Source organism: Oncorhynchus gorbuscha, linkage group LG09, assembly GCF_021184085.1.
Source record: "Oncorhynchus gorbuscha isolate QuinsamMale2020 ecotype Even-year linkage group LG09, OgorEven_v1.0, whole genome shotgun sequence".
Lineage (NCBI taxonomy): Eukaryota > Metazoa > Chordata > Actinopteri > Salmoniformes > Salmonidae > Oncorhynchus > Oncorhynchus gorbuscha.
Window position 1 is genome coordinate 39,676,832 of NC_060181.1, and position 23,363 is coordinate 39,700,194.

The 23,363-nt window shown below is 41.4% G+C and overlaps 2 protein-coding genes across 14 annotated transcripts; both read right to left on the reverse strand.

The window, feature by feature from the left end:
- Positions 1–45: 45 nt before the first annotated feature.
- LOC124043597 (coiled-coil domain-containing protein 106-like) lies at positions 46–3,843 on the reverse strand. Of its 6 annotated transcripts, none has more exons than XM_046362345.1 (7): positions 3,755–3,843; positions 3,206–3,269; positions 2,945–3,043; positions 2,313–2,504; positions 1,786–1,947; positions 1,435–1,632; positions 46–1,271 (listed from the first exon to the last, which is right to left on the reverse strand). In XM_046362345.1, the coding sequence occupies exons 2-7, from the start codon at positions 3,237–3,239 to the stop codon at positions 955–957; spliced, it is 1,002 nt and encodes a 333-aa protein (XP_046218301.1). In that variant the 5' UTR covers positions 3,240–3,269; positions 3,755–3,843; the 3' UTR covers positions 46–954. The 6 variants fall into 6 exon arrangements, with proteins under 6 accessions (XP_046218301.1, XP_046218302.1, XP_046218303.1 ...); XM_046362346.1 differs by having other exon boundaries at positions 3,744–3,813; XM_046362347.1 differs by having other exon boundaries at positions 3,751–3,770.
- Positions 3,844–15,310: 11,467 nt separating this feature from the next.
- Positions 15,311–23,183, reverse strand: LOC124043598 (germ cell-specific gene 1-like protein). 8 transcript variants are annotated; one of them, XM_046362354.1, is made up of 8 exons: positions 22,456–22,846; positions 19,882–20,415; positions 19,377–19,624; positions 18,614–18,808; positions 17,576–17,623; positions 17,229–17,387; positions 16,936–17,047; positions 15,311–16,039 (listed from the first exon to the last, which is right to left on the reverse strand). In XM_046362354.1, the coding sequence occupies exons 3-8, from the start codon at positions 19,570–19,572 to the stop codon at positions 15,655–15,657; spliced, it is 1,095 nt and encodes a 364-aa protein (XP_046218310.1). In that variant the 5' UTR covers positions 19,573–19,624; positions 19,882–20,415; positions 22,456–22,846; the 3' UTR covers positions 15,311–15,654. The 8 variants fall into 8 exon arrangements, with proteins under 8 accessions (XP_046218310.1, XP_046218313.1, XP_046218307.1 ...); XM_046362357.1 differs by lacking the exons at positions 19,882–20,415; positions 22,456–22,846 and adding an exon at positions 22,909–23,183; XM_046362351.1 differs by lacking the exon at positions 22,456–22,846 and adding an exon at positions 22,909–23,182 and having other exon boundaries at positions 19,377–20,415.
- Between the last annotated feature and the right edge of the window lie 180 nt (positions 23,184–23,363).

Here is a 23,363-nt window from a genome sequence, read left to right on the forward strand (position 1 = left end):
ATGTAATATCTAGGAAGACAGATACCAACTACTAAAACGCATAACTGCATTTTGCGCAAACAATGTTTTTTTTTATTGTACAGCAGATGGGTTACACCGCTTTCACTGACCTCAATATACTATCGAAATGTGGAAAGAAAATGTCAAATACATAAATTAACAAAATAATATTGTAGCTGTGGATCAGGTATTAACAAATGGTTCAACAATGAAAACAAATAAACATGTAGAGGTGGAGTTTCTTTAAACCCACGGCTCAGAACGGTGTGCCTGTCCATAAACGGTCTTTACCATCAAAACAGCATTTGATGTATACTCAAATTCTTCACATTTTCCATTAATTTGGACTCCGCAAACTTGTAGAACATATTTCCCTGAATGGCAGTCATCTAACAAAAACTAGCAGGGCTCTCAAAGGAAGGAATACAGTGTCTGCAGTATGTCAGTGCTTCTACCATTCATGAATCATGCAGAAACTCACACCGCAGATCATTATTCTGCTGTGCCACCTGACAATGAAAGAGCCATGAATCAAAGACTATAAAAACTTAATCCAATTAACATGAACAGCAGGATGGAGCCAACATTATTTTTCTGTGTAACTGCTGTAATAGGCTACATCACAAAAGTATCCCGTGTGTGGCTTTTAGTTAATACAGTGACAGACTACAACCGTTTACACAAAATCCATCTCTTTCCTTAAAAAAATAAAGTGTAAACATATCTGTCGCTCAACAACAAAAAACTACTCTCGGTGCCCCCAATGCAGTAATCCTGCAATTAGCCCTTCAGAAAATTTTCAAACACAATGAATAAGATACTTCAAGAGAAGAGGTAAAAAAAAGAAATACAAAAAAAAAAAAAAAAAAAAAAGTGTTACACCCCATGATGGTCAATAACATTTCAGTCTACCTTCCCTCCATGTCTAAACTTATAGGAGGAAAGGACCCTCCATTAGTTTCTGAACCTGTAGGAGATGGGCAGAAGCAGGTGGTTCTTCTTCATGGCTGCCACTTTGGCGTGCATAGGCTCGTCCAGGGCCTTGTAGCAGCGACGGGCGTAGTCCAGGAGCTTCTCCTTGGAAGACTCAAACTCGCCCACCTCGGCCACCTTCTCTGGGGCTACCAGCAGCAGCTCGGCGATGGGGGATGTGGAGGCCATAGTGTTGCGGTCCACCCGGTGGACCTGGAAGGCCTTGGACATGCTCCTCAGGCGCTGGTAGGTGAGGAGGATCTTCTGGTACCGGTGGAGCACACCGTCAGGATCTTTCACTGAAGGAGAGGAGACATTTTAGTTAGCAGTTGATAGGAATTTCCCCCCCAAAAGTGTGATAATAAGGAAACAATTTTTTCCAACATGCAATTGAATATTATTACGCAGCAGATGAATGCACCGGACATAGGAAATAACATAGAAATAAACTGACTTGATTACCTCTTTGTCTTTCCTTGCCCCGAGTAATCCGGAAAACACGTCTCATTTTCATTCTCGGCTCCCCACCATTCCTGGATCCCTTTTTCTTGGACATCTTCTCGTCTGATGAATCGTCATCCTCTTCCACTTCCTCTTCCTCCATATAACCGTCTTCCTCAAAGTACTTGTCTTCTTCGATCACACGCACCTCCTGTTTTACTGGGGGGGAGGGAGGGGGGCAGTGACAAAATGTATCCTCGTACACTTCAAGACACTAGATGACGGTTGACACGAAAGCCTAGCTTAAGCTGTATGACTCTCCCACTCCTAAAAAGCCATCCCACCCAAAAATCTATTCTGCTTCCCTCTCACCAGGTACTCTGCTGCTACATGTGTGAGGTTGGCTCTGGACGTGTTTCCGTAGCATTCCAGACCTGGTGGTCATGGGTGAAGGAGGAGGGCTTGGAGCTCTCTCTGGTGGAGGTTTCAGAGTAGTGTAGTTCAGACTAGTGTGTTGGGATTCGGGATAAACATCTAATAAAGAGGGGAGAGGATAATCGATTTTTAAACGAGTTCCAATTTTTGAAATTATTTTTTCCCCCCTCTACCTCAATTTCACCTCTCTCCATGTATCAGCTTATATAGTTGTGTATTCACTTGTATTATGCTTCCAAACAGTGCACTAAATAGAAAGTGTGACCAGATAAGAAACAGTGCTTCAATTGAACGTACAGTCAAGTACTGACCCACTGGGCACACACTGGTTGAATCAATGTTGTTTCCACGTTGTTCAATTAAATGACATTGAACCAACCTGGAATAGATGCTGAATTGACATCTGTGCCCAGTGGGAGGTCAGTAGAAAAGTGCTCCCCACCACCAACCCCCCCAGTCTTTACGGTTGCTCTCCGGCGTCCTCATGGAGGAGACAAAGCGTTCCAGCTGGCAGCGCAGGAAGTTGCGTTCCTCCTCCAGGTCCTCGATGCGCTTCTGCAGCCACGAATTCTTCTCCAGGGACACACAAAGGTGGGTGCGCAGGTTGGTGATCAGCATGAACGGGCTGTAGTGCGGAGGCATTTCAGAAGCCGACTCTGGAAGGGGGCAGTTCATTATTTGACTGTTTGAGGCATTGGTCATACATGGGTAGGCCCTGAGAAGTTATTGACCACCTGACTTATGACACCATAATTACATGATTCATTTAGTTGATTAAGGTATCAAGAGGTGATTATGCAGGGCACTATTCATGAGGGATGGTAGTTTAATCACCTCCACCCTCCAGGTGAATGAAATTTCTATCCAATTAGTGACAATCAATAAACTGTAGATCACTTTGCTTGGGTTTGAGTAGCCCTGAACTATCTTATCTGACATGGTCATGATAGGAGAACACATTTATAAGGGGTTGCTTAATGTACTAATATTCTGTATGAGAGACTGGTAAAATGGTTCATACAGAAGCCTGGTTGTTACCCAACACCCCCTCCAAAAATATATATATCTGTCTGACTGGTATTATGCACAAATGTACCTTCCAAAATCTGCTCACTCTGGTTCAGATAAGCAGACCGGCCCTGGTTCTCCTCAAAGGGGAAGGAGACTTCATATTCATCCACAACATTATATAGACCTTTAGGGACCACAGTCAATGTAAGTGACACATGAGTGACAAATAAAACATGTAATTTGATAAATATATTGGTTAAATGGAAGTGCATTGAGTAAACTACTTGAAGTCATTTTGTAAAATAACAATACAGCCTATTCGGAGGACGAAGACAAATGGAAGTACCTGTTGCATTCCTCGTGCTTGTCCGATCAGTCATCCTTCGTGGATTGAGTGCTGTTCTGCAATTCTGTAATACATATGGCAACATTGTAACATTATAATAAGCACCGTCGTGGATCATACGTCAAGAAGTGTTAAAACAGTCATTAGTCCGTCGAGACGGTGATGTCACCAGCTGTAAAACAATTAAGATACCCCCAATGCGATTTCGCCATATAAGTGCTATCTAGTAAGTTCACCTGCTCCGAAATTGAAATGTAGCTAATCAATGTAGAATGCAATACAAATACAGGTAAAAACAACTGATGTTTTAGCATGAAATGTCAGCGAATGGTTTGTATTAGTTGTTACCCCGTTCTTCAAACGAGCCGCAAGTTAATAAGCAAGTTAATAACCATCCGCTTCCCATCAGGTGAAATGGGGTGAATTAGACAGCTTTTCTAATCGAGCCACGTGCGTAATTACTGCGCAGGGGGTGTAACGCTTCGGACTTCCTCTTCGATGGCTAATGAGAATGTATAATAATTATAGTGAAACAAACCTAATACCTACTTCATCGTGTCTTCAAATAACCTGGATCAACTACTGCATTTGCATCTTATAGCCTACCATGATAATAATTTCATACAATTTTTTTGCATACTGTATGTGGGAGGAGCTCAGGTGAGATTGTGGGAGGGGATAAATTAGTTTTTGAGAAAACACACAAAAATATTAAAGATGGGTTCGAATTCGACAATTCGGGGAGAATACAAAACTTGACCAGGTAGACAATTATTTTTTCTAATAAATAATGACATTAAAAGTTGTCGGAGTTGACATCAGTGTCACCTGGGCAAATTAAAAATAAACGTGTAAAACATGACAAAGTGCAACTAAACGTCAGTCTACCGACTATCAAAAGCATGTTTAACAATATATTCTGCCTAGCCTTACTATTTTCTTTGTTGCTTTGGAGTGAAAATGTCATTAGTTTGGATATGCTGAGATTATAAAATAGTACCTTCCCACAGGGCACAGTTTTGATTTACATTTGGTTGAGCTGTCAACTAACAATAATTCAACGTGAATTCTACCAACAATTTCACCCTGTCGTTGGATTTATTTTAAAAGTTGGGTGAAAAAATACGAGATTCTCTTACTTTGATTACATTTTGCAATTCAAAACAGTTTTCCAGGTTGATTCAACATCATTACATATACTTTTTGGTTTGAAATGAAGTGGAAACAACGTTGATTAAACCAGTTTTTGCCCTGTGGATTCCTGTTTATACCATACAAACATTGTCTTTACATTTTTGTTACCTAATACCAATCACTTTTATTTCCCACTCATGTAGATGATAAATTATATTTAGCTTTTCATATTCCCTAGTATTTATTTATTTATTTTTTTTGTCAGATATCTGATTCCCTCACTCATTCAGGTGTGACCATGGGGCTCTGTGATGGCCTGTCCCATTGTAAATGGACTTGTGCTGATGGACTTGCTGGGTGGCGCCGCCTTGCTGGTGGTGTTCTATGTCCCTCTGGATATCAAAGGCAGAGACTTTGGGGATCTCCTGGTGTACACAGGGGCACTGTTCATGCTCATGTCTCTGGGTGCTGGGGTACAGCGGCAACATTGACGGCCTTGCCTCCAGCAAAGAGCTGGGCCACATTGGCACCACTGTGGACCGACTGGCCCGCACCCTCAGCCGCAAGATGCATATCCATCACCCCAGGGAACCTTAGGGCTGTGGCTGTCCATAAAATCAGGTAAGTTACTCATCGGGACTTAAATAATGGGTTATAGGCCCAAACATATTCTAAATTATAAATACAGTATAGGACTCATCTGTCAAAGAGACAGCATGATTCCCTGTTAAAATAAAGGTTAAATAAAATAAATACATGCCAAGACATACTAATTGTGATGCATCTACTCTGCAACATGTAAAATAATGACATGCAATTGATCTGTAACCTCTCGCTCTGCCTGCCACTTCTTTCAATAGGCTTTCCATCTTCACGTTGGTGGGTGGATGCCAGACACGGATCAAGTACCCCCAATGTCCCCCCGGGGCGGCAGGGTAGCCTAGTGGTTAGAGCGTTGGACTAGTAACCGAAAGGTTGCAAGTTCAAATCCCCGAGGTGACAAAGTACAAATCTGTCATTCTTCCCCTGAACAGGCAGTTAACCCACTGTTCCTAGGCTGTCATTGAAAATAAGAATCTCTTCTTAACTGACTTGCCTAGTAAAATAAAAAACACACAACCATTTCAATAGTTCTAGTGCAGTATTTTACATTTTCTTCTGAGACTTGAGTCCAGCAGTATTAGTGTTTGATGGGTAATAATAGCCGTATTTTATGCCAAAGGGTTGACAGCACTCACCTAACATGTAATGTCCCCTGTGTAGGGGTGGCAGAGGTAGCCTAGTGGTTAGAGCATTGGACTTGTAACTGAAAGGTTGCAAGATCAAATCCCTGAGCTAAAGGTACAAATTTGTTGTTCTGCCCCTGAACAAGGCAATTAACCAACTGTTCCTAGGCTGTCATTGAAAATAAGAATTTGTTCTTAACTGACTTGCCTATTTAAATAAAGGTAGTAATGTTTAAACATTTCTTTAATAATGCAATTGCTCATCTGTTACATGGATGCTATTAGTGGATGTGATTTGAAATCTCTTGTGTGGTCTAATAGTCAATCTTTTTCATATAATTATTTTGCAAATGTATGTGTGAACAGCCTCTTCGGGCTCTTTCAATTTTGGAAATGTTTCTAGGTGTACTAATAATGTAAATAATTTAGATGGTATTGAAATATTGATTGCTTGTCACAAAATGTGATCCATTGCGCTTTACATTTCAAATAGACACTTCCGGCAGTTACAGTATTTTCAGTCTCTCTGACCATTCCAGCTTGTTTTGCTCTTATTTTGGGACAGTTTCTACAGTGAACTGTAGATGGAGACAAACATATGTATTCTCAGGTCCCCACAAGGAGAGTATGTACATTATATACCAGTAGACCTGTTTGGACTGACACTCTTATTCAACCAAATCACACAGCATACATTTAAACACACTTAAGAACTTACATACATACACACAATGCATATTCCATCGCAAAGATACACCAATGCTAGTATGTACGGTGACTATTGTGCCTACTACTTTGTGTAGATAGATATTCATAATTGTACTCTATTTTGTAGGTGATGTGTATGATCACAATTCAATATGCAAATAAGAGCAAATGGGAGCTTTTTTAACTACTTAAACAAAACATCATTAGCTTTATATTGAGAGGGCTCAAAGGAAGTTTAATGCTATCTTATTCAGAGGATACCGGCAATCAACTCATATTCTGTAAACCTGGCAAGAAGTACTTAGTACAATCATACTAAAAACAACAGGCTTAGTAGAAGGCATGGGCTCTCCTGGAAGAAGAGAAAACAGATTTGTCCTGTCAAATGTAGATTTTTTTTTAAACGTGTGGTCTATAAGAGGGCAACTCTGGTCCAGGAGGGCCAGCTGCCGTGTGCGTAGAGTTTTGTTATAGCTCAGAATCAACACCTGATTTCATTCATTAATGATGGTCTTCAATTTAATCATGGCCTAAAATGAAGATCATGATTAGTCTAATCCGGTACTTAAGAGCTGGAACAAAAGCCTGCAGTCTGTGGACCGCTGGGAGCAGAGTTAACCTGCCTATATAGCCTGTCCTCCCTGGGCTTGTTTGTTCCATGTTCCATTGTTGTGATCTAATTGCCAGCTTTTCCACTATATTTATCATGGCATGTATCTGACATACAGACAGATGGATGGCATGGCCATTAGATCGCTTTGGCACCGCTCCGTCCTGGCATAAACTATCACTTTAACCTCTCCTCCCTCTGTCTCTTCGTCAATCAAAAGATCCCTTCATTAGCACGGTCGGCCCACCACCCACTGGGCCTAAACCTCAATTTAGAGCGAAGGTTAGATTGTATTCGGTCTTGGGGCAGCAGCTTTACTGGCTCAGAGAGTTGAGGGTGCTGTTGAAACACTTAAACAGAAGTATGGTTCCAGCCCGGGGGGGGGGGGGCACTCTTTATGCCTCTGTCAGTAGGTGTTCTGGTCATCTGAACTTTTAAGTAGTTTGATTTAATTCACAGGTTAATTGGGGGACTGATGTAAACACACGTCTTGGCGCCAGTCTTTCCAGAGGTCTCTCTTGATGTGGTTGAGAAAATTGAATCAATGTTAAAGGTATTTCAGTATCTGGCATCATCTAAATTAAATTCAAACAACTTCATTTTCCCCCTTAGGACAATTCTAGAAGTGATATAGTGGGGCTTCACACATACAGCGCATTCAGAAAGTATTCAGACCCCTTGACTTTTTCCACATTTTGTTACATTACAGCCTTATTCTAAAATGTATTAAATATTTTTTGCCCCTCATCAATCTACACACAATACCCCATAACGACAAAGCAAATAATAGTATCACATTAACATAATTATTCAGAATCTTTCATTTGTTGAAGCACCTTTGCAGATCCTCTCAAGCTTTGTCAGGTTGGATGGGGAGCTTTACTGGACAGCCACTTTCAGGTTCAAGTTCGGCCTCTGGCTGGGCCACTCAAGGACATTCAGAGACTTGTCCCGAAGCCACTCCTGTGTTGTCTTGGCTGTGTGCTTAGGTTCGTTGTCCTTTACCTCAAAGGTGATTTGAATAAAGCTTGAAGGTTTATTAAATAACCACATCCTGGCAACAAAGAAACAATGAGCAGACATGACATTTTTTTCTATATTTGACCAAATCCTCTAGGTGGGATCCCAACTGACTAAAGCACCTAAACCTAAAAGACGGACCTACAGTTGGCTATCTAGGAACTGCCAACCATGTGTTGAGAAATGGTTGCATGGCCCCTCTACACTAACCTCAGCTGATATCTGTGAAAACAGCTCATATCTGTAAGACAATTGTTGTTGTTTTCTTATTCAACTCCAGTGTTGACAACGGACAAGTCTTACTGATGGTGTTGAAGGTAAAGCTACAGACAATACCTACACAGCAGTCTACAGTATGGGGATAAAATGCTCATTGCAATAGGTTTAAAATAATGTCATTGTTTAAAGTTGTTTGTACTTGTTAAGAAAGGGAAATAAAAAAATAAGGACATATTAAGACATTACATAGACATTGTGTAACCGATGTGAAATGGCTAGCTAGTTAGCGGTGGTGCGCTCTAATAGCGTTTCGATCGGTGACGTCACTCGCTCTGAGACCTTGAACTAGTGGTTCCCCTTGCTCTGCAAAGGCCGCGGCTTTTGTGGAGCGATGGGTAACGATGCTTCGAGGGTGACTGTTGATGTGTGCAGAGGGTCCCCGGTTCGAGCCCAGGTTGGGGCGAGGCGAGGGACGGAAGCTGCTATACTGTTACAATTGCATAAAATATATTGTGTGTGTGTTAACGTGTCGACATGGATTGATGGAAAAACAAAAATGTGCAGATAAGAAGTTCATTTGGGTGTGTTTGGGGCTCAGCACCTTAACAATCCTGTATAATTGACTTAGCCCAGACGGCAGGTGTAACAGGATCCCCTTTTCTCTCTGCTGACCGTATGAGTAAATCCAAACTAGCCTTAAACTAAGTCTCTGTATTGACATTGAGGGGGTTAAGTTTTAAAGTTGTGTGAGGTTGATTCTGGTCATCAAGTATCATATGGTTGTACTACTTGTTGAGCTACTTGCTGACTGACAGAGATGGGGGAGGGGCTGTGGTTAGGGTCTCAGGCAGTATGGAGGAGGGATAAGCCTCAAGCTCTGTTTTAGCTTCTAAGATGTAGTACTTGTCCCCTGAACAGATCCTCTGACATTTCTACACACAAACCTTTTACCCAGAAATGGGCGATGCTTATATCAAGGGCTCTCAGCCATAAGATAATTAGATACTTTATAACATTAGCAAACTAACCCTAAAAATGTAATGTTCAATCAAAAAAATATTGACTTTCCATTAGATAAAGAAAATGTGAACACCGAAAATCTCAAAATTAATTGCATTGGTGCCTCTGTCCTGCTATGGAGGCAGGTGTAATTTGTTTTGCCTCAGCGATTGTGTCAATGTCCCTGCGGTGCAGATTCATTCTGGAACTAATACCACTCCACTGCAGCATCTGACCGTATTCACCGGACCCATAGTCAGCTCTCCATCACTTAGGTAACCAGTTGTTTACTGAGGAAGGCCAGAATTAATGAGCGGTAAACTATTAAACATGACCTAGTACTGAGGTTAAACTAAAAGTGTGTAGGAGGGAGGGAGGGAGGGAGGGAGGGAGGGAGGGAGGGAGGGAGGGAGGGAGGGAGGGAGGGAGGGAGGGAGGGAGGGAGGGAGGGAGGGAGGGAGGGAGGGAGGGAGGGAGGGGAGGGAGGGAGGGATAAACAGTGTCTTAAAGACTTAAAGACACATCTCGGTGTGTCCTGGGCTGCAGGTCATGACGTACGTAACACTCAATGTGCAATTATCTCCCATGGCTGTCTGAAAGTAAATGTGTCAATTGATCAGACATGCAAAGGATGTTGAATACTAAAATCGTGAATACTTTTTAAGGCCAAATGAAAATGTTTTTTTAAACCTAACATTTTTTATATGGCCCTTCGAGCTGGATATATGCTAAAGAAGGACAGTGAGTTTACCCACCCTGTAGTGATCATGGTGAAGCGTACAATACTGCCAACCAATATCTGAACAGTCAAGTGTAAATGTGACCAATGGTAAACACCACATACTGTATTTTTCTGGGATTAGTGGTGGTTTACATTCAGTACCAGTCAAAAGTGTGGACACACCGACTCATTCCAGGGTTTTTCTTTATTTGGACCATTTTTACATTGTAGAATAATAGTGAATACATCGAAACTATGAAATAACACATATGGAATCATGTAGTAACCAAAAAAGTGTTAAACAAATCAAAATATATTTCATATTTGAGATTCTTCAAAGTAGCCACCCTTTGCCTTGATAACAGCTTTGCACACTTTTGGCATTCTCTCAAACAGCTTCATGAGGAAGTCACCTGGAATGCATTTCAATTAACAGGTGTGCCTTGTTAAAAGTACATTTGTGGAATTTCTTTCCTTCTTAATGTGTTTGAGCCAATCAGCTGTATTGTGACAAGGTAGGGGTGGTATACAAAAGACAGCCCTATTTGTCAATTTTATGGCAAGAACAGCTCAAATAAGCAAAGAGAATTGAGAGTCCATCATTACTTTAAGACATGAAGGTCAGTCAATTCGGAAAATGTAACAAACTTTGAAAGTTTCTTCAAGTGCAGTCGCAAAAACCATCAAGCGCTATGATGAAACTGGCTCTCATGAGGACCGCCAGAGGAAAGGAAGACCCAGAGTTACCTCTGTTGCAGAGGATAAGTTCATTAGAGTTAACTGCACCTCAGACTGCAGCCCAAATAAATGCTTCACAGAGTTCAAGTAACAGACACATCTCAACATCAACTGTTCAGAGGAGACTGCGTGAATCAGGCCTTCATGGTCGAATTGCTGAAAGCAAACCACTACTAAAGGACACCAATAATAAGAAGAGACTTGATTGGTTTTGCACTTAGTGGGACTACAATTTGTTTTTCAACAGGACAATGACCCAACACACATCCAGGCTGTGTAAGGGCTATTTGACAAAGAAGGAGAGTGCTGCATCAGATGACCTGGCTTCCACAATCACCCAACCTCAACCGAATTGAGATGGTTTGGGATGAGATGTCATCAAGGCAAAGGGTGGCTATTTTGAAGAATCTAAAATGTAAAATATATTTTGATTTGTAACACTTTTTACTACATGATTCCATATGTGTTATTTCATAGTTTTGATGTCTTCACTGTTATTCTACAATGTAGAAAATAGTAAAAAATAAAGAAAAACCCTTGAATGAGTAGGTGTGACCAAACTTTTCACTGGTACTGTATATTAAAAAAAGCCTAAATCCTTCTCAACAAACCAAGTCTGTGTGAACTGTAAATGAGAACAAGCTGCTGCTGATTTTGGCACCAGTCCTTAGGCTCTAATCTTCTTTAAGCTCCATGTTTACAGTTGACATGTGATTTAGTGGTTTTTGTACCACCATTCTTCTCTCCAAAATGTTATTTTGATTGCTTTACAAGCCATGGGAACACAATGAGATTTAATCAAAACCCAGGCTCAGATGGGAAGCATATTTATAAATGGTAGATACTAACATTTGAAATCCCTCGAAAACAACATATTTTCCCTGAGCGAAAATATTTTAAAATGTTCATGTTAATGGTGTATGATTATTTCGTACAATTACATTGTTCAGGAAAGAATGCGGTGTGTGTTTTTGACAACGCTTCAGAGCGATATGTTTTCTTTATCCTTACCTGTAAAGATTATAACTTGATTGTTTCAAAGTACAACCATCAATGTTCCACATCTAATCTCTCGTTTAAAATGTTCCCATATAAACTTAATCAGGCCTGGGATATGGTTTTGTGAGAAGATTAAAAAGAACAAGATTGGGATGTTCTAAGGATACGTTCTCACTGGTGTTTATAGTTGATGTAGGGTGAGAGAATTTCCATGGCATCCTTTCACAAACACTTTACAACAGCAAGCCGCTTGTATTGAGCGTAATTCCAAAAGTGAATGTGGGTTAAATGGTTCCATGTTTGTTGACGCGGTCGGCACGATTTGTTTCACATGTTTGTCAGTAACTCTCCCATGTTTCAGAATAACTGATAGCGGCCTCAAATAGATGCCTGTCCATTTTAATAACTGGGCATCGGCACCCATTTCAGCAACAAACAAAAAAACTGTTTCAAATAAACACCAGGTCTAAATTAATTGTTTACCAGATTACCATGAACACAGCTCGGATATTCCCATGGTCATATGCATTAAAAACGTTTTTACAAAACGCTGTCATTGTTGCTAGCCATCGCGCTACCAAAAATAAAATACCGGTATCGTATGCCAACTTCGATACAAGTCTTTATGACATTTACCTCATAAAATCTCTTCTCTTTTTAAAGTAGAAAGAAACTTGGTCAAAATGGTTGAAACTACTTTACTCCGAATTTGCCATTGTTATTGAAGGATAAGGATTATTGTGCTTTTCAATTTGTTTCTTTGACTTAATATTACCCTCTGAAACTTTATAGAAGTGCAAACGCTTCGACTGAAAGTATTGCTGAACTAGTGTTTTGTCTGTTGGAGCATGGTTCTAGCATTTAAAGTCTCACTCGTTTAATGTGCAAACTTTTCTTTTGATAAGATATTGACTTTATGAAAGATTTGTCAAGAACTTTCTATTTCATTAGCTTCAAGCTTCATTAGATAAAACTGTCTCTTTAACAGTTCTTAGAGAGCTGGGGTGTATGGGAAGGTAAAATCAAATCTGTCTATCAGATGATTATTTGACTTTGTGTTTGATTGTGTTATTTGTGTTTCCCCTCTCTGTTTTTGTAAATAATTTGTTTTCAGTTTTGATTCTAAATCATTATTGTGGTCTTCCTGTCTGGGTTTGCGCCCCCCCCCCTTGGGTTGTGCTGTGGTGGAGATCTTTGTGGGCTACACTCGGCCTTGTCTCAGGATGGTAAGTTGGTGGTTGAAGTTATCCCTCTAGTGGTGTGGGGGCTGTGCTTTGGCAAAGTGGGTGGGGTTATATCCTGCCTGTTTGGCCCCGTCCGGGGGTATCATCGGATGGGGCCACAGTTTCTCCTGACCCCTCCTGTCTCAGCCTCCAGTATTTATGCTGCAGTAGTTTATGTGTTGGGGGGCTAGGGTCACTCTGTTATATTTGGAGTATTTCTCCTGTCTTATCTGGTGTCCTGTGTGAATTTTAGTATGCTCTCTCTAATTCTCTATTTCTTTCTTTCTTTCTCTCACTCTCTCTCTCTCTCGGAGCCCTAGGACCATGCCTCAGGACTACCTGGCATGATGACTCCTTGTTGTCCCCAGTCCACCTGGCTGTGCTGCTGCTTCAGTTTCAACTGTTCTGCCTGTGTCTATGGAACCCTGACCTGTTCACTGTGATTACTATTATTTGACCATGCTGGTCATTTATGAACATATTGGCCATTTACTGTTATAATCTTCACCCGGCACAGCCAGAAGAGACTGGCCACCCCTCATAGCCTGGTTCCTCTCTAGGTTTCTTCCTAGGTTTTGGCCTTTCTATGGAGTCTTTCCTAGCCACCGTGCTTCTACACCTGCATTGCTTGCTGTTTGGGGTTTTAGGCTGTTTTTCTGTACAGCACTTTGATATATCAACTGATGTAAGAAGGGCTATATAAATACATTTGACGATTGAAATTTGATGATTGTTTGGTTCAGTTGATGGGAATAACCATGAAGGGAAGGCTGTCTCGCCTTGTCGTCTATTAGCCAAAAGGCTCATATTGCAATTTCGGAAATTGGAGACTGTACCTAGGGAAAGGAAAGGGAAAGGGAGATAACTAGTCAGTTGTCCAACAATGTATTCAACTGAAATATGTCTACCCCTGTGAATCAGAGAGGTGCGGGGGGCTGCCTTAATCAGCAACCACATCTTCGGCGCCCGGGGAAATCGACCTAAATTTGCCATCCCGTTCAACACTACAATGAATGTCAATGTTTGTTTCTCTTGTCTTCTTTTGAAAAACAGCTGCAGCCCATTATTCCTCCTCCACCAAACTGTACAGTTGGCATTCTGCATTGGGAGCAGCTAGCGTTCAAACCCAGATTCGTCCGTCCGACTGCCAGGTGGTGAAGTGTGATTCATCACTCCAGAGAACGTGTTTCCTTTGCTCCAGAGTCCAATGGCGGCAAGCTTTACACCACACCACACCACACAAACGCTTGGCATTGCGCATTGTGATCTTAGACTTGTGTGCTGCTGCTCAGCCATGGAAACCCATTTCATGAAGCTCCTGACGGAACAGTTATTGTGCTGATGTTGCTTCCAGAGGCAGTTTGTGTAACGGCGTTCTTCGTTTGTCGAAAGAGTGTCGGACCGAAATGCAGCGTGGTTGTTACTCATGTTCTTTAATGAATGAAATGACGATACATGAAATAACTATACAATACAAAACAACAAACGGAACGTGAAACCTTATTACAGCCTATCTGGTGAAACTACACAGAGACAGGAACAATCACTCACAAAATCCAAAGCGAAACCCAGGCTACCTAAATACGGTTCCCAATCAGAGACAACGAGAATCACCTGACTCCGATTGAGAACCGCCTCAGGCAGCCAAGCCTATACAACACCCCTACTCAGCCGTAATCCCAATAATACAAAAACCCCAATACAAAATACAACAACATAAACCCATGTCACACCCTGGCCTGACCAAATAATTAAAGAAAATACAAAATACTAAGACCAAGGCGTGACAGTTTGGAACTCGATAGTGAGTATTGAAACCGAGGACAGATGATTATATACGCGCTGCGTGCTTCAAACACTCGCTGGTCCCATTCTGTATACTTGTGCGGACTACCACTGGTGCTCCTAGATGTTTCCGCTTCACAAAAACACCACTTACATTTGACTGGGGCAGCAATTTGACAAACTGACTTTTTGGAAAGGTGACATCCTATGTCGGTGCCATGTTGAAAGTCACTGTGCTCCTCAGTAAGGCCGTTCTACTGCCAATATTTGAATATGGAGATTGCATGGCTGTGTGCTCAATTTTATACACCCGTCAGCAACAGGTGGGACTGAAATAGCCAAATCCACTAATTGAAGGGGGTGTCATTTTGTGTATATATATATATATATATATATATACACGAATATCCCTACAGACTTAAAGATGACTGTCACACACATCAATCCATACTTCCCTAGCCCCTCTCTCTGCCCTTGTTCCTGACTGGGGAGATTATTGACATAATCTTCTGTCAAGCATCTGTTAACTTCTGAAGCTCCCTGTATTTTTATGTCATCTTTGCATCACGGTCTGTTTAACTACAAGATCACTTCATCTCTTTCTGGACATCAACCGGTGATATTGAGAGAGTTGTCCCAACCGACAATGCCCGGGATTCATCCAGTTTAATTAGAACTGGCATGACTAGAGACTCCCAATACTATGTAATTGACATGAGACAGTTTCACTTTAACCACTTTTATTCACAATGTCACCACAGTTACTATCAATATCAGGATAGTAATAACAGGGTTACCATCAATACAATAAAAATAATATATAATATATATGTTATATGTGGCCAATGCCAGGCATTTCTTAGCGATTGTCTCTATTGATCTCTTCCCAGACAATACATGTCAATCTCTGTGTGTGGTTTTAGAGCTTTATCTACTCATATTTCATATATGGGTTGAGGTACTGAAATCAAGCACAGTCCATTTCACAGTTCAATCCAAAACATGTAAAAAATAAAAGACAAAAATAAGTTCCAGGTGGCTAGAACCTCTTTAACCTCTCCCTTCCCTCAGCACCTCCCACAGTCCTCTCCCTCCATCTCCTCCCTCTCTTCCCTATCCAGGGCATCCTCAATCTCATCCATCTCTCTCTCGCAGTCCTCACACCCCTTTGTCCCACAGCCACCAGCCATCATCACCAGCCCTCTGTGATCTGGAACCCCCGGACCGGGGTCGATCATCGCCCCCTGCTTGCAGTGCTGGAGCAGGCTGCTGACTGAGCAGGCGCCCCCGGCCGCCTGCAACACCTCGTCGTACGAGGGGGCCTGGATGGCCGCCCGGGCCTCCTCCAGACGAACGCGTGTGCGGTGCTTCATCTCTATCAGCGTCTTGGTGTAGGAGTTGAGGGTGAAGACGGCCGCCGCCATGCAGCAGCTGAAGGAGATCCAGGCTAGACTGAGGGTAAGAGAGAGAAAGGATGGTTGGGCCGTAGTGGTCATTGGTTATGAATAGGCTGTAAATATGGCCTAGAAGTTTAAAATATGCTGATATCGGGTCCAGAATTAATGGATCCCTTGATAAAGATAAGCAAAAAACACAGTATAAAATAAACAATACAAATACTGTGCTATATTGTATGCTCACTTCTTTGTATTATTATATTGTTTTATACTAATACAGTTGCTCAGAATTGTGTTCGTTTGGGATCCAAAATATTGGATCCCAATCATTTATTATTGAATAATCCAATTATTGGATTATTGTTTTCAATACTCCAGTACCCTCCCCTTGCGTGGATAAGGTATTTTTAATAAAATGTTTTATGAAATTGGAGAACACATTGGGATGGATCTTAAACCATTCCTCCATACAGATATATTTCCAGATCCTTGATATCCTTATTCTGCTTCCCTCTTCAATTCAAACCACAGGTTTTCAATGGGGTTCAAATCCTGAGACAGATGGCCATTGCAAAATATAGACTTTGTGGTCAATGAACCATTTCTTTCTGGATTTGGACCCCTATCTTTTTGAGATTTGTACTAGTCGATAAACACAAATCGCTTTCTCTGAGAAATTGTAATAGTATAAAAATAATACAATTATAAAAATATAAAATAGCCAATAGTTCTTTGCTCATCTTTATGAAGGTATCCAATAATTCCGGACTCCACGGTTTTCAATTGGACTGTGGTCAGAAAATACTTAAGCTAATGGTTGGAGACAGTGCCGAGGTAAACAAAGCAATCATGGATTGTAGAATCTCCATGTCCAAAGACTGCTTTCAGGGTAAGGGAACAAAATAAGCAATTTTGTCAATTTGGGTGAACTATGCCGAAGGGAATACTTACACAAATGACCAGCCGTAGTCCCAGGTCTGTGGTCTCCAATCCTTTGGCCCAATGCTCACAGTCATCTGGAACACTGTGGTGTACATCATATGAGCCACCATCCCCATCAGACCTGAGAGAGCGAGAAAGGGGGAAGGAAGAGTGATTTATTTTCAGACAATCTCTTCATTTATTTGACCAACATCGAATAAATCAATGCTTTACCTTGTGAATATTTCTACAGAATGCTCAAAAGCCTTGGTATAGATCATTGTGGTGATAAGAGACATGTCCGCTCGCCGTGGCCGTCTCACCTGAAAGGACAGTGCATATTGCGGCAAAGGCGTTGATCTTGAGAGCGTACATCTCCTTATGGGCACAGAGACACAGCACCTCCACCCACATGAGGAGAAAGCCCATGGCCAACAGGCCTATGTACGCAAACTCTGACACTACTGACAGCCACAGCACCCCTGTGAGTGAGTGAATGAGTGAGAAATAGATTGAGGAAGAGAGCGATAGAAAGAGAGAGGGAAAATTAAGATTGGAGAGAGGTAGAGCAAGAAAAAGTTGGCATACAGTGCTTATTTGACTTGACGACCCGCAATTTAAAATGGCGACGTATTAGCTTCACCTATATCTACTTTCAATGAGCACAAACCTTGTGTCTCTCCTGGAGTTAATTCAATGAAGCTCCGGCATTTCTCCTCTGTAAGACAAATACAATATGATTAGCAACAGATACAACTTAAGTCAGTATATTCATTTGTACTGTATCTTTTAGGGCCTTGTCAAGGCAATGGGACATACTGATTTAATTTAGATCCCTTGAGTGTCTGTTGTGAGATCTTAAAATAGTGCTCCAATTGGCATGGGTAATCGGAGGGAGACACTGACTGCAGTAGAACATCCACCAGATGTTCTCTATCTAGGGTCAAGGCAAAAGGTCTAACTCTCCCCTCTCTACAGTGATTTTGCAAATTAGTCCTAAGGCGACATGCAAAGACATTACTTTGAGTTTTCCTTCACTGACTCGAGCTTACATTGCCAACATTAAAGATGATTCAATTATTAACAGAGCACCCGCTTATGATAATTTACTTCTAAATAGCCTTGGTTGATTAGGGACTATCCCAGATCAGTGAATGCGTATGGTGTTAAAGCAACCAGTCATGCAGAGATAGATTGACAGTGGAACAGCAAAACAGCCACATTCAAAGATACAATGGTAATTGCTGATAGATATATCAACATTATAGTGCATTCTAGTAACTAGTGTCCAGTCATTATTGGGGTTCCACAAGTCAACGTCCTAGGTCCGACTCTATTGTAAGACTTTACTCAATCAAGGTTCTGTAGATCAACAGCCTAAAACAAGAGCCGTATCCTGTTTTATTCACTTTTCCAATTAAGTTCTCCGTGTCAAGCAATTACTGGCTAAGGCTAGAGATCCATTTACATTTTAGTCATTTAGGAGATGCTCGTATCCAGAGTGACTTACTTAGTGCATTCATTCATTATAGCTAGGTGAGACAACCACATATCACAGTCATAGCAAGTACATTCATTGAGGAGATTGGATCTTACAGTGCAAGAACCAGGCATCATTAGGCTCTTGGGATGAAGGCTACTTAACCCCCCTTTCTATAAAAGGTAAAGCATACTTAAACAATGGCCTGGATAAAGACCCAATGCTCACCCTCGTTGTGTGCCTCGCAGGACAACCAGAAACCTGTGTGGAAGTAGCGCAGCATGTACTTATCCTCGCCTGTCTCCCAGATGTAGTGCACTGCGTTGGCAAGGGCCTTTTTCTCAAGCCTCGCCTGCTCTTCCTTTTCCAGGGGCGACAAGGTGATGTTGTTTGACGGCTTCTTAGGGTCCAGAGTGGGAGTCTCTGAGGAAAAGAGAGGTTAAGAGGGTCATTGGGACAGGAACGGTTAGACAGTTTTAGGCTAAATATATGCATCTAGTCTACACATCGTACTACTGTAATTTCTCTACAATAAACTCCAGAAACACACATCTTCAAACCATTTTTCTCAAAGGCATTTCAAGACCATAATTGAATATTCTTCAGGGACAGAGATAAAAAGTGCCCATGAGTCCATAAACCACCCCCTGGTGTCAACGGAATGAAGGGGCAACAATCTACAGCAAAATCCGTATGAAATCTGTTTTTTTTACATAATCTATTTTATGTAGAAAATGGCACATTCCATGGCAATAGGCTTAGACAACAATGTAATCCAGATATTCAACAAAGTTTGAGATTACATACATTGGGCTTGGTCAACAAACCTTTGTGTGCCTTCTCTGAAAAGCAACAATTCTCAGTGTCATGATTCATGTTCAGGGGTTGGTTCAACATGGGTGAGTCCACAAGTACAAAGCAAGGGAAACAAAATCATTATTTAGGTACCGGGCTCCACATTCATTCTTGCACAGGTGAATTATTTCCCTACCTGTGGTGTAGGGCTGGCTGTTGTTCTGTCCGCAGTTCTTCAACTTGACCGGGGAGAGGCAGAGGGGCTTGGCAACCTTGTGGGTCCCCTCGCACCAGTACGAGGTGCAGAAGGCCAGGATGGACAATGCCAGGGCCAGTGAGGTCAGGGACAGGGAGAGCAGGGAGCGGTTGCATCGTGACATGTTCTCCAGCATGGTGGCTTATGGGGGTGGGACAGGGGCCACTGCTAAGAGAAAAAGTGGCCCTCTGATGGAGAGACAGAGGTGGGAGAGAGGGGGTGTCTCAAGAGGAGCTCGAGATGAATGATGGTGAAACAGGGTGATGGGGGATGGTTAGAGGACGGGTACAGGGATGACAGATCAGCTAGAGTGAGGGCAGTGATTACGATGAGGAAGGGGGATTGACAAAGGGATGGTATGGCAGAGAGGGATTAGGAAACTGTGAGAAAATTATGGGATGGAAGAAGTAGAAGAAGAGGGCAATAGAGCAGAGGATTTATTCACTGAGCCAGACGGACTGGATGAGGGATAGCTAGCCTCTGTCACCTTCAATTAGTCCTTTCGATATTCCTCCACACTTTACACGCTGATCCAGCTGTGGTCCCGCAATAACAACTTGTGATGAATAATTTGCAAATTAAAGCAGTCATTGAACTGAGGCAATCAGGCGGAGAACTTTTGATTTGGGAAGAAAAATATATATAATTCACTTCTTACATTTTACGTCCATATGCTACATCCCATATTGCCAGTATATGACATGGATTTATTATGTGTTCGTTGGTATACAGTTGGGTCCTGGAAGATAAACACTTACATTTTACAGAACCACTAATTATTTATTATATCCTGTCTCGTTTCTTTTTCTCGGGAAACATTCTGTTCTTCCCGTGCATCTCAGCTTTCTCAGGAAGATTGTGATTTGATATAATGACTCGTCTACCTCTCTGTAGACCCGTAATCCTCATTAATCTGTGCTAATCTCCCTGTACAAAATCAATCTGTTTAATCCCACACTCGTAACGTCTGTCCAACCACCTATAGAGCAAGACAAATAATTTGGATTAGTATCGGGAGGAGTAATTAAGGGGACACAATCTACAGAAAGCACTGGTCTTGATGTAATCTCCTTTATGTAGAAACATTTCATATCGCATGGCAATAGGTTTAGACAACAACGTAATCCATATAGTCAGCTAAATATGAGATTACATATTGTATATACATTGGACTATGTGGATTACGTAAACAGACCATCATCATCATCATTTCATAGTCACAACATTCTTTATCATCACAATCCACACAATCGTCATCCTATCATCGTCATAATTGTCATCCTATCCTGTCAGCACAATCTTCAGAATCACAATCTTCTGCATCATCACACTCATCATACTATGCGGATGGTTTAGTGTACTGGTCTGGGCTGCGTTCGGTATGATTTACGTTCTGGAACTTTCAATTGAACAGAAAAGGCTACTGAACGACCAGTTGAAAAACAAGGAGGAGTTGGGAGATGGTGAATGCAGTCAGCATGGCCACTGCCATTTAAACACGTCACACATTGCTTCAAACCACACCCACCAAACAGGAGCAAACATAACTCAAACTTTGTTCAATAACGTTTTGGGGAAGAGTGTTGTTCCGAACAAACCGTTCAGCAACGTAGCAAACGTTCAAGCGAACTAAACGCACCTCTGAGGTCTGTCTTGACTCCATGAATGATTATTGGATACTTTAGCGCAGGGATCATCAACTAGACTCATCCGCGGGCCGATTTGTTCCTGAGCGGATGGTCAGGGGTCCGGAACACAATTACAAATCATTTGTAGACTGCAAATTGACCGCAAAAAGCCAGATACAGTATAATACTTGCATAAAGCAATCATTTCAACCTTGCTTACCATCACATTTTTCTCTATTATGCGTGGAAATACTTGTGAACAGATGTCTTATTTAAAAATCACTTGGATCTTATTTCCTGGTGTTTTTACTGTATTTAATGTTCTACTTAAATGTAAATGTAAATGTACAATGAAACAAAAAAAATAATGTTATTTGATTTGTTTGCTTAGAAAACTTGGGCGGGGGACAAATTCCGTCCGCGAACCTTGCTTTAGGGAATAATCATTGAAATATTAATCCATCTGTATTGATATGGTCTTTATGTAAAATAGCAATCTGACAAAGATCGCAGAATCACAGATGTTTGTGTATTTCTATTTAATCTGGCGACATCTGCTTCAATTACCACTATACACTCTTTGAAAAAGGGTGCCATCTATAACCTAAAATGGTTATTTGGCTGTACCCATAGGATAACCCATTTTGGTTCCAGGTAGAACCCTGGACTCTGAATAAGAGCATATGTTACATGTAAAAATGTAATAGAAAGACCACAGGCAAATAACCTTTTTGGGAACACTTTTTTCGAAGAGAGTAAAGCTGTGTTGTTGCCAGATTGGGTTGTCAATTGCGGCACAAAATAATGACAGATTATTCCTCATTACAGTAAAAACAGGAGTTAATCAGACTCGGGTATTTAATTTATCCCATCACGACACCAAAATATTTCAACAATTAGAATAACCTTCAAAAATTGTACATTTCTCCCAAAGGTATTAAATTACAAGCTCTTAATTTTCCAAATCTGTAAGCGTTTCAACAAAACGTTTGTTGCAAACTGTCAATCAATATCTCCTTCCTAGGAGTCTCATCCATATTAACTCCAGATACTCCGGCAAAAAAAATGTTTTTATACTTGACTCGAAACCGGAAAATATTTGCAGCAGTCTAGGAACCGCATCAATTTAATGCGTAAACCAAAGCAAATCTCCTATCCCCATTGTCCAGCAATATGATTAAATATGTCACAGCCACACAAATCACACACGCAGTTTCATTTCCTGTAATAGTTGTGCCTAGATTTGAGTTCAAATGGCCATACCGGTTGTATTTTCTTTGTGCTGCATATCGCCGCGCTTTCCATTGAGTCCTTGTCCCCCCATACGGTTGTACAATACATGCATGAAAGTTACCGAACGGATGTTTGTGAATGAAGAAAAAAAAACATACCATATAAGGCCTTCAGAGACATCGACACTCTGTCCTCTACCAGATGAACTTTCTTCACCTTTTCTTACTCTCTCTCCCTCTCTTCCTCACGCTTCTGCCTTTCTTGGGTGAGTTTCTATCACAAACCCACCCAGATTTCACTTAATCCTCACAAACCCATCTGTTACTTTCTCTCCCTTTGCTCCCTATATCTATCTATCATCCACCATCACATTATCTCGTTCTCTCTCCCACAATTTCTTACGCTTCACTTTAAGCAAATCCATGATTCTACTTTGTAGTTCACTACATAATGATTAAGGGTCATGTGTTGTTCTATACTGTTTATCTGTTCGCCTCCGGGGAATCCCCATCTTGACCCGGATGACGAGTCACCGCCCCGCTTTCCAAAGGTCATGCCATACTCTGAATGAGGAGTGGAATTAGAGAATGTACAGTATGTGCGTCGCTCACCCCCTCGCTTTCATCCCGTCATTTGGAGTGTTCACTGATCCACCCAATCTCCCTTCGACCCAGCAATCTCTACTCCGTTGAGATCACTCCCGTTCAAACAGCTGTTCCTCAAATTATGTCCACAAATCACTTTGAATCATCACGATTTTGGCGAGGAGCTGAAAGAGTGACTGAATTAAAAAATAATTGAAATTGGGCATTAGAATTGTGGCGCACATGCGTGTAGGTGTAAACTAAAAAGGGAGATATAACGCTGTACTGGAGTGACTGTAGTGACAGATGTTTCACCAGCCCTCATGTGGCCATTTGTAATAGGTACCATCACTGATGTTGATTGAAACAAATGTGGATTGAGCATAGACCATACACGTCAATCAAGAGATAAAAGGCATTGATTGGTGGAGACACCTTAAAGCAAGAAATGGCAACAAAAAAAAGATAGAATTTGACCATAC

Excerpts from the sequence above, each read along its gene's own strand:
- LOC124043597 (XM_046362343.1), bottom strand. The coding sequence starts at position 3,519 with ATGCTAAAACATCAGTTGTTTTTACCTGTATTTGTATTGCATTCTACA. Across the intron at positions 1,633-1,785 it reads ATGTAGCAGCAGAGTACCTG|TAAAACAGGAGGTGCGTGTG; the intron begins GTGAGAGGGAAG and ends CCTCCCCCCCAG. Across the intron at positions 1,272-1,434 it reads GGGCAAGGAAAGACAAAGAG|TGAAAGATCCTGACGGTGTG; the intron begins GTAATCAAGTCA and ends CCTCTCCTTCAG.
- LOC124043598 (XM_046362357.1), bottom strand. The coding sequence starts at position 19,572 with ATGCTGGAGAACATGTCACGATGCAACCGCTCCCTGCTCTCCCTGTCC. Across the intron at positions 17,388-17,575 it reads AACTCCAGGAGAGACACAAG|GGGTGCTGTGGCTGTCAGTA; the intron begins GTTTGTGCTCAT and ends ACTCACTCACAG. Across the intron at positions 17,048-17,228 it reads AATATGCACTGTCCTTTCAG|GTCTGATGGGGATGGTGGCT; the intron begins GTGAGACGGCCA and ends TCGCTCTCTCAG.